The 11173-nt window shown below is 40.8% G+C and overlaps 1 protein-coding gene across 1 annotated transcript; it reads right to left on the reverse strand.

The window, feature by feature from the left end:
• Nucleotides 1–64: 64 nt before the first annotated feature.
• NMUR2 (neuromedin U receptor 2) lies at nucleotides 65–8981 on the reverse strand. Its single transcript, XM_026858253.1, has 4 exons — nucleotides 8073–8981; nucleotides 3036–3120; nucleotides 1627–1752; nucleotides 65–619 (listed from the first exon to the last, which is right to left on the reverse strand). Exons 1-4 carry the CDS (start codon nucleotides 8793–8795, stop codon nucleotides 360–362), a joined length of 1194 nt encoding a protein of 397 aa, XP_026714054.1. The 5' UTR covers nucleotides 8796–8981; the 3' UTR covers nucleotides 65–359.
• Between the last annotated feature and the right edge of the window lie 2192 nt (nucleotides 8982–11173).

The raw sequence follows: 11173 nt of genomic DNA on the forward strand, positions 1-11173 counted from the left end.
ATAAATAAGCTGAAGTTCAGACTGGTGCACAAAAAGCCCTTTGGTAAGACTTGGGTAAGCTGTGTCTCTCTCCTGTGCTGGTAATACTGGGAGTGGGTCTCATTTTTGTAAAGCAGCTCTTTGCTGGTATAGCTTGCAGCCAGTAAGCTGAGATTTCCAGCCCTCCTATTAATTTGAGAGTAAAACAATACTTTTCAACCACCTGCTAATTACTGTCTCATCCTTCATTCATTCAAAAAGACATGTCTGTGAGCTCTTCTTGCCGAAATCACTGACCCACCCTTTAGGAGGGTCTTTTCTCTTTTTGTTTCTTTAGCTTTTCTTTAGCTTTTTTCTCACCTGGATTACAACATGGAAAGTCACAGACCAGTGGAGAGCTGAGAACTGCTGACAGATGTCCTGTGGGTGCCAGGGAGACTTGTGTCTTCAGCAGAGTCCACAAGGTTGTGGTCCTCAACCACGAAGATGCTTTGCTGGGCAGGAATCCTGCTGGTGGGATGGTTAGGGGCCCAGTGCTTGCAGCAAGGAGAGATAACACTGAGGAAAGCCATCCTGAAGCGCTGGGACAACAGATTGTAAATTATAGGGTTCACGGCAGAGCTCAGATAGAATAAAACACCTAGGAGAACAAGGGTGGGGGAGAGAAAGACAATTTTTGTGTAGGATGATCTCAGAAGAGGACAAATCTTTTAATTGCCTATAGTGCTCCACCAAACTTGGGTGCAAGGGTGGAAGAAGCAACAGCACATCTCTGCCCTGCTACCATCCAGGCAGAGGGATGTCTTGCCAAAGCTAGCTCAGGCACAGCAGGAGAGAGGGAAAGGAAAGTGAGAGAGAGTATTAACTGGAGCTCACTGTCTCCAGCTGTTCAGGAACCAGCTCTCTCTTGAGCTGTAGTGACCTGCCTCCAGCACAGCCCTCATCCCCACAGCAGGATTTGCACAGCTGGTACCCCATCAAAGCTGTCAGAGGATAACTTCCAGCTGAGGAGAGCTCATTTCTTACAACACACCAGGACAATTGCATGAGATTGGATTTGTCTGAGCTGCCTAATGGCCACATTCAGTGTTTTCCCATGGCAGACTGAAAATAAGATTCCTCTTTGAAAAAGCCTTCATTTTATGGTTGGCAGGTTGGCATAAACATTTTGGGTTTATCACCCAGTTCTGAGCAGTATGTAAGACTTTTGTCTTGACATTTGGTCAGGCTTCCTATATGTCTCAGAGACCCTCTGGAGGATGATGCCTGCTGCTGTGTGTTCATTAAAAGCAGCTGAATGACAGCAGACTTCATTTTGGAACATTCCTAAGAAGGAAAAGCAGCTGGTAATGATGCATGAAAACCACTCACAAATACTTTTTTTTTTTTTTTCTTCCCTTCTTTGTGAGTATTCAGACAACTGTATTGGACAATATGCCTAGATCTTGAAAGCTGCAGAAACTTGCATACAGCTTTTATTTCAGGCATGATTCTCATCACTTTCCACCAAACTGCAAGAAGATTTTCCATGCATGTCTCACGTCACTTACAAAATAAATGACTACATATTTCAAGTAAACCACTCACAAATACTTTTTTTTTTTTTTTTTTGCCAGTCCTTGTCCAAGTGGAAGAAGAAAGCTTTACCTGACACCACATGAATCAGGTTGAATATATTAGCCAAGGGCTCAGTCCATTCCACAACAAAGCTGAAGAAAAGTCGATCTATATGGAATGGAGCCCAGCAGACAGCAAAAACCATCACGAGGACAACTAGCATGGAGAAAAGGGAGAAGAAAACCAAGTAAATTATGGAGGGATGTGGTTCACTAGCCTGCACAGGCTAGACATAGTTCAGAAAGCTGGGTGGAAGACTAACTATACAAATTTTATTCATTGTTTCAAATCTTTTGTCATACTTTCTGTCTTGCAATTACCAGCTAAAAGAACAAACTTTCCACTGATTGGTACATTGTATAACTCAATACACGCACACACACAATGTCATTCAAACAGATCAGACAACAGACAGGTAATGTCTTAGTGTGTACAGAGCCTAATGAAGAAACTGCCAGTGAGACATCTGGATTCATCTGGGGTACCTGGGACACACTGACTGCATTGTGCCTTGGGGTTAACTTCCTCTGCATACTCTTTGTGCATCACACAGCAGGAACAGGCCATAGGAACCATGTGTGCTGATGTGTGTCTGGGTGCACTGCTCAGCATGGAAGAAAAAGACTTTGCCTCCATGAACAACTTGTCCTGTGCTGGCTCTGGAAGGACTCTTGCAAAACTGTTCCAGACTTGGGTCCTATCTGTCGTCATAGTCATTGGGCACTGAAAATCAGGCTGAATTCAAAGTACGATTTCCTAGTTCAGATGGTGCCTAAAAGAATAATGTTTTTGTGGGAAATATTGAAGGTGATTTATTCTTCCTGCGTAAACACCATCTCAGCAGCAAGGTGATCTTTACCTTAAAGACAGCTTTAAATTGGGAAGTGATGTGAGTGCTTTCAGGGTGATTGGAGCACAGATTCTACTGAATGCTATCAAATGTGCAAGTCTGCCTAGGTTCTACTTTTTCTTGGGAAGGTCTAAGTGGTTAAATCAGCAGGTGATGTAAGTGGTTTGGCTGGACCTTCCTGTTCATGAGCAGAGCTTGTGGTGTGATGCAAAACATTCTTTAAAAATGTGCAATATAGACTATTTGTACTCTGAGAAAGAGGAATCCTCCCTAGAAGGCTGCAAGAATCAGGTCTGGAGTGAGGGATATTAGAGTTGCCATGCAAGCATCTGTCACGTAGGTTTGCTTAACTCCTCTCGTGCCAGAGAGGAAAATTTGCCTTCTGAGTCTTTTGATAGTTAGTCGTGGTGTTTCACTCCCATGACCTCTAAGTCCAGATAAAATAGCAATAAGCTTTTTTTTTTTTTTTTTGATCACAGCTACTCATGTAATCTCATAACTCTTGTATCCAGTGAATTTGCTTGATACCCTTCAGGGCCTGACCACCCTCGTCCATGGTAAATAAAATACAGAAGTACTTACTACTTACACAACATCTTGGTAACTGATTTCCTGGATGGTCTCTGAACATTCACAGCCATTTCCTCCACTTCCAAAGATCTGTCTCCTCTCAACTGGCAAAAGGAGGAAAACCAAAGGAGAGCTTAGACAGCAGATGACATCCCCACCAGACATAGCCGTTTGATATTTTGATAGCTGTAGTTTGAGAAGACAGAATTTGGGACAGCTCAGGACTCACTGAAATAAAACCTACTTTTAAATTTCAGTTTTAGCGTAGGGAAACATTGAAGCTTTAGTTTCAAAACAATGTGCAGTTTTTATGCATCTGAGGTTGCTTATTTACAGGAAATTTGTATTTTGGTTCCCCACTTGTCCTTTCTCAATGAGTCAATATTTGGTTCACAGTTTGTGTTCAATTGCAACAGTATTTTGCTAGGCATTACTTTCTCTTCTAGCAAAATATTGTTTGTTTATTTTCCTAAAGGGGTTCCCCACAATTAAGCACAAACCAATGATCCAAAAAATCCCCAGAGAGGCCTTAGTGAAACACAGCTGTAATCACTGGAAAAATTCCTGTAAAATTCAAGGGAGTTTGTTTCAAGCCCTGAGTGTTTGGACTAATTGTTATTCAATCCCTCTAATGAACAAAACCCATATATGCTCTCCTGCAGACAGCCGGTGTGCATGATATGCACACATTCAGCCACATACTGCTCAACTACAACAAGGTGGGGTTTTTTCTCCAGTAGTTTTTCCCAGACTTCTACATGGACTTAAAGAATAATGATCTGATCCTTCCTGAAATGCTTCTCCAATGTACTTAGAGCAGGAGCACTGGTGCTTTGGTGATGAAAAGAGCAGGTCTAGATAAACAGGAAAATTTATTTGATTATAAAATAAATCATCTATGGAGAGTGCATAACTGGACAGAGCTTCCTGAAGTGGGAACTTCTGATTAGTCAACAGATTTGGAGTGACGCTTTTTTCAACTGAGAGAAACTGGAAACAAAACTTTTAATTACATGAGAATATCAGAAATGAGAGAAAAGATAGAAATCAGTCTGGATTTGTAAAAAAACTTCTGAAAGCATGCTAGTTGTGCCATTTTCTTTATCCTTTTACGCTATGACTTGCTTTCTGACTTTTGATTAATACTTTTCTGTAAGGATGATCAAATGAGACCTTCTTTAAATGTTCTATTTAGTCATAAAACCTATAAAAGGGAAACACATGTAAATCAAATTATATTCAAATATAGTGTAAATTCAGCCTCTCATGTTTTACATTATTCCCTTTGTAGCTTTTAGTCATAACCACAGTTGCTTAAGGAAGAGACTCAGTTGATTTGAAACACATCTAGCGATAAATGTCTGCTCAGATTGATTAAAATCCCTAGTTTCCCTTCAGCGGTTTTCAGTTTCAACAGTAATCTATTCCGGGCATATTCCAAAGCCTCAGGGAATACAGTGTTCTGATGCTGTAATAAACCAGAGAACATACATATCTTTATTTTTCACCTTTCTCCTGTAATTTTGATGATACTATAAGGCTTCTCTTTAGTCTCAAGTGATAATAGATGGAGGTGCAACTAGTAAGAGTAACTCAGCAGTTGCACCTTAATAAAACAGTGAGTTATGACAAAGAGGAAAAAAAAAAACAAAACAACAAATCCATGGCAAAGGTTGTAACTTGAATTCATGCCAATGGTTTGACAGAGGGACAGCCCTAGCCAAGGTAGTGGTTACTTTTACATCGCTGTGGATATATGAGGCTATGTAGGGTTGCCTGAAGATGAATGTTACCCATTCTCTGCAAGAGAATTAAAATGTCTGGAGAAAGAAGCTGAAAATTGGATTTTCCCACCACATCTTTACTCGCTACAGCATTTCATACTAGAAATCAAATGGCAGAGTGAAATTAGGGCCTCACCTATCCCCAGGCAAACCTAGTGAAGCCACTCAGCAAACGCAGGAGAACTGTTTTCTGTAAGCTCTTTGGCCTGACACGAGTGGTGACCAAACTTTCTCTCCAGCTGATGGAAAAATTGATATTTAAAAGCCACACGGCTTGTGTTCAAGCATGCAGCCCTACTTCAGTGGTCTGGCTGAAGCCATTGCCCCCTCTCTGCTGAGCTGCAGCCCAGGTGTACTCTTAGCTCACCCCCATTGCAAAGGAAAATGTGTTAGTGGGCACAAGGTTTGCTGAACGCTGTCTGTGGAAAGGGGACACACCCTCCAGGAGCGTGCTGGGCTCTGCAGAAATTAGCCAAAGGCAGTCACTGTCTGCAGAGGATTCTGGTTCTAACAACGGGGCATTTAGGGGACAAAACAGACTCCGATGAAAAAATCTGGACCAGCTGTGCATTGGCAAGAATAAATTGTCTTGATTTAAAGACAGCTGAAATAAAAATTACCAGTGTTTCCAATGTGTTACTGAGGGGAAGTGACACTAAGAGAAGTGTTGGACTCAGCAGAAGAATCATCCTGACTAGGTACGGTCAATCTAGTTTCATCTGGTCATCTAGATCCCCTCACTGATGTCTGAGGTAGGTGGGATAAATAAGTCTTTGGACTCTCCAATCACTTGATTCACTGTCAAAAATCCTTATTAAATAGAGTCTGGCTTTTAGACAACTAGGGATAACCACTTATCCCTGTGTCCTTTTAGAGATCGGTTTGAAAGAAACAGTTGGGGACCTTGCACTGAATCCTGCTGCGACGTAGACTTCTTCCCAAGCAATGCCACCCCACCTCTACCCGCACTGCAGGGATTAGCTTCTACAACAGCCATTTCCCAATGTTCTTGTTTTCTCCCTGTCCTATTCCTCCTCAGCTGTGGGGCTAAAGGTTGCAACCAGTAGCTCCACAGCTGAACTGGGTTTAAAGAAGAGCCTGGCTGATTTAGGGGTTGGTCCTAAAGGCACCTGTGATGAGGACCCAATGAAACAGGCAGAAAGAAGCTTCCACAGTCAAATCTAATGAGACTACGGTGTTATCTTCTTTACACTAATGCTGGAACTATCTACTGACCATAACACTGTACTGTTAAACCACCAAGCCTTAAAATTATATCCAGGTAGATCATAAGGTAATTAATTGATCATGAGGTAATCAACCTGATGGCTCTGCTGGCAATAAATTTCTTTGTGTAAAACAAACATATTTTTGCATTTTTCCAAGGAATAAAATTAAAAATTAACTCAGCTCCTATATGACATGTTTTTGCTGCCTTCTCACAACTGCTTAACATGTCACACATGATTTCTGTCACACAGTGCTTTCCTGAGCACTGGCAAAGCCTGAGGGAAAAACTTTGGTGAGGAAATGCCCGTTGCACAAAGCCTGGACTTGGAAAGGCTATGGCTCTCTTTGCTGAATTTGAGCTGTTGTACAACCTTTGGATCTACTCTGAGTTTTTCCACTACAGTCTATGAGCAATACATGGCACTCGGGAGACTCTGGAGCGTTGCTAAAGCTTTACAGATTTCATCCCCTGTGAGTAGATAAAAAGTGTCTTCTCTTGAAAAATTAGATATATTTACACCATTCTTCTATCGTTTCTGTTGAAAAAATGAAATTATCTTGCCTAGTGCAGTTTGAAGTGCAGTGCAGACATATCCAGGATGGATGTTCTTTAAAATTTGTTAGTCTGAGCTGGATATACAGAAAAGCAGAGACATAAACAATGATCAGTGCAGCCCTTAGGGAAGACAGCTTGAACATATCTGTGAATATACAGAAGTCCTGGGGGAGAAACCCTTGTCTGGTACGTAGTTTCTCTTCTGGGATGAGGATTAGGAATATTTGATGCCACAAATAGAAATTGTTGCAATCTTCAAGACTTCTTTTTATTAGTTCCATGGATGTCTCTATTTATTTTTGTGACTGATACATTTTCAGCAATTTTTCCTCCCTTCAGGTCTTATTTTGCAAAATTTTCAATGAAACTGTGTAAAGACCCCACAACAGCCACTGGGCAGTGGGGATAATTTAACCTATTCATTGCTTCGAAGATCTGCTGTGTGCTATGGATTTCTGGCACTTAATCCTCGTGTATTTTCCTGGTTAAGGAAAAACTGCTTCTCTGTAGTTTCAGATAACAGTAAATGTCAGCCAGCACAACAAAATGATAAACACACCAGCAGAGATTTGGTTGAAATTCTTGCACGTTATTCGGTAAGTTCATTCATCTCTAGCAGCATATTGCATCCCTTTCCTGCTATATGATCAGACAGCTTTTTAAACTTTAAGTTACGTTCGGTGAAATGAGATAGGATTTATATTTTCAAAATATATGTAACGTAAGAGAATAAAAAAGTCATCGACTCGCTATGATTAGCAGTGTATTTTAGTGTTGTGTTACACAGTTTTATAATACTTGTTTTATCCATGTATTTAAATAATGAATACTTGGTAAAATTAGTCTCATTTTCAGAAGAGAGACTGAATATGAGCTCTAAGGTAGCCTTAATCAATGGTGAAACGATGCCATCGCTATATAAAGAAATGATTTCTGAATTTGGTAGCTGCAACAATAAGGTAGCATTTCAGTTTATGACAGCTTGGTGAGTTTTAACAACTGAATATTATCACCATCTCCAGGGAAGGAGAAAAATAAAGTAATGCAATGGAAACTCCACAGTCACAAGTAGAGGGAAAACAAATAATATACAAGATCCAATCACTAGCCTGCTCCTTTTTATTCTTTTCACATTTTCCTTTTGTTCTATTTCCTTCTGGTCCCTACTGCAAAAGTGAGAATCTCTGAGAGGCTGAAATCAATATGCAGTCTTGGTGTTTAAGTAACATCCAAATGTGAGCAGCAGTGATGGTAGGATTTTAAAAAAAGATTGGGGTAAATTATTCCTCAACATAGCTATAATGATTTCAGAATGGGATTACACCAAAGTTGGATCCACAGTTTTCAGAGGTTTGAAATACTTTTGCTTTTTTTTGGGAAAACAGATGGGCAAGAAAAAAGGTGCAATCACTTAAAAGACATATACAGACACAAACACACAAGAATGAGCTAAGGAAACACTGAGCACAGCCAGAGTAGGACTTACTCTTAGCCCCATCAGATAGTACAGCACACTTATTACCCCCATGGGCAGCACATAGAAGAGAAAAGAAGTAATCTGGACAATACAGTTGTAGATCCACATGGGCATGACTACAGTGCAGATAGCAGAGCCAGGGACCAAGGTGCCATTGGGGAAATACTGCAGCATGATGCCATGGGTGCCCGTGTTGGGGAGGGCGAAAAGGACAGAGAAGACCCAGAGCACCACGATGGTCCTCAGGGCACGCCTGCGAGTCCTCTCCAGCTTGGCACGGAAAGGATGGAGGATGGCAATGTATCTCTCCACGCTGACCGTGGTCACGCTGAGGATGGAGGCAAAACACACCGTCTCAAAGAGTGCTGTCTTCAGATAGCAGCCAACGGGCCCAAACAAGAAGGGGTAGTTGCTCCACATCTCGTAGACTTCCAGTGGCATCCCAAAAAGCAGCACGAGGAGGTCTGAGACAGCAAGACTGAAGAGATAGTAATTGGTCGGGGTCTTCATGTTCCGGTGCTTGAGGATTACCAGGCAGACTAAGAAGTTACCTACCACCCCAACAACAAAGATCAGGGTGTACACTAAAGCCATAGGCAAGAACAGATGGCTCCGTCTGGGCCCACATAGGAAGGCTAAGTAATCCTCAGTGCTGTTTAAGTACCTCCTAAAATGTTCTTCATGTAGAGCAAAGTGATTAAACCAGGAGATATTACTGCTGACCCAGGCCATTACTGGATCTTCTGAAACGTTTCACAGCTGAGATCAAGTCTTCTTTAAGATTCTCTGTGCTAGTTTGCTCACTTTTTGCAGAGAGGAAGGGAGGAGGGGTCTTATCTTGCCAGACCTAGATGCTCAAAGCCACTGAGAGATGTGAGTGTGTTTGCCTGGCTTCAGTTGAGGTTTTGCTGTTCTAACAGCTGTTCTCCTGCAAGGAGTCCCTTAGCCAGAAAGCCCCTCCTTTCACACATATTCATTGGCTTGCTAAGTGCATTAGATTATAGAGTAAGGGAAGAGGTTCCTGCTACTTGTATCAGCTCCTGTAGCAGATGCATTTACAGAATCAGAAATGTGAGATTTAGAGAGCTGGGAATCTGAAATATAGGATGTGAGACACCCTACAAGATGTTTGTATTTGTCAGAGGGTGAGAAACCAGACAAAAAGCCCCTGAAAACTCAGTCCAAAAAGCTTTTACAAAATTAAATTGATGCTACATCGTTATGAGACACAAACAAAACAACAAAATAAATCTGGCATGATTTTATTTTTCAGATCTCTGCTGATTTTTATTTTCTGTTGTCTATGGCAGCAAGTACTTAGAAACAGAGTTTGACCCATAGAAAGCCAATCTGGTTTTGTAGTCATTCATGTGGAATCAGACTACTACAATGTTTCTACCTTTTTTAAAACAGTAAAAATATATATATATATATTTTTTTTTTTTTTCTCCTGAAATCTGACATAGGATTTTAATTGCTCTTCTTATTGATAACAAAATATTTTCCCACTTTCCTAGTATGGTGGAATCTGAACCTATATTCTTAGGTAGCCTTGTATTGGGAATCTTTCTTAGGATTGTATTATTCCAAAGACATTTTTATTGCCTCAGGGATTAAATTTACATGATTTTTTTTTATGAACTCCTATTTCGTCCTGAATGACAATCATTCTGCAAACACACTTTCTGAGACAAAAAAAAAAAAAAAATGTATCCTGCAAGGATGATGGCTGTGTCAAAATAGATCATTTAGCTCCTTATAAAATCTTGATTCCTTACTGAATTTCTCTAAAACAAAAAAGCTTTAAAGTGTATGGGTGTCATCTTCTGAGATTCAGAGAAAGTTTGGCTTTTTGGAATCAGAGGTGCAAAGGCTGAGTGCTAGTTTAGGGGATTTTGTCAGCATGACATGCAGTTTGTCTGCCCAGTACCTCTCACTAGTTCTCACTTTTGAGTACCTGCCCAGTTCCTCTCCTTGAAGCTGTGTAGACATTTTCCATCCCTAACATCCTTTGGCAAGGACTGCCTTGGGTCTACTATCTGTGTGGGATAAAACACCTCCTTATTTCTGTTTGACCCTTTAGCTGAGTCTTCCTGGCTACTAACCTAAGACTGCATATTTTTAACCATCCAGGAGACAAAGAACAGCTCTTCTGGCTGGCACATCCTCCAAAATCATGACAAAAGCAAGTTTTCCAAGGAAGCTGCAAACTACTCCACCATAAGTGGATAGACAGTAAACTGATTCCACACAAAACTTGTTTTCTGACTTAAGAATTGAGGCTCTCTTAAAACCTGTTGTCTTTACTTCTTCCCTCTTTAACTTCTTCTGGTTTAGTAGTGGTCCAATAACCTTGCAAAAGAAAACCCCCAAACCTGTAATAAGCACAGACTGCCTCCAAAAATAACAGCAAGAGGTAAAAAACCGAGGTTTGGTCCCACAGAGGCATATTCAATGTGTGGAGCCTGAGGATTACTCTTCATTTAAAATGTTGGAGGCATGGAAGGTACCACAACAATTATACTAAAAAAGACAGAAGCATATCTTTTGTGATGACTTTTGGACCTGCTGGAGTTCTCTCACACATGAACGCTCCATTGGAAAGACCCTACTCATTTATTTTAGCATCACACAGAGGTTTTTAAGTCAGCAGATCGAGGTTTTATTGGATTGGTGAGATACAAGCGTACTCTTTTGACCTATTTCTTCCTTCTTTAAGGACTCATCTTAAAGAGATCCCTTTCATTTTAACAGTGCTGAAAGAATGTGAATTTTATTTTGATCTACTGTTGGTCTAAGAAGTGGGAACAGAGGAATCATCAGTTGGGTGCATGCTCAAGACAGGATCGACTGTTTCAGAGCACAGTAGGAGACAGGTATTTGAGAATCTGTGCAGGACTAAACACTTACTGTACTTCTGCTTATCTTTCAGGGGGTTTATTCCCTTTAACCTCTCAACAGTATTTAATTTCTTTACATTTCTTTGCTCGCCAGTAAGTCCCACTACTCTCTATGCTGCATCATAACTGAGGTGAGTAAACACTTCTGAAGTAGCTACCAAATTGGTCTGCATTTTTCTTCTCACACATTAACCTCTGTAAAAAAGCTGA

The sequence above is a fragment of the Athene cunicularia genome, assembly GCF_003259725.1.
Source record: "Athene cunicularia isolate RWA chromosome 13 unlocalized genomic scaffold, athCun1 chr13_part1, whole genome shotgun sequence".
In the NCBI taxonomy this organism is placed as follows: Eukaryota; Metazoa; Chordata; class Aves; order Strigiformes; family Strigidae; genus Athene; species Athene cunicularia.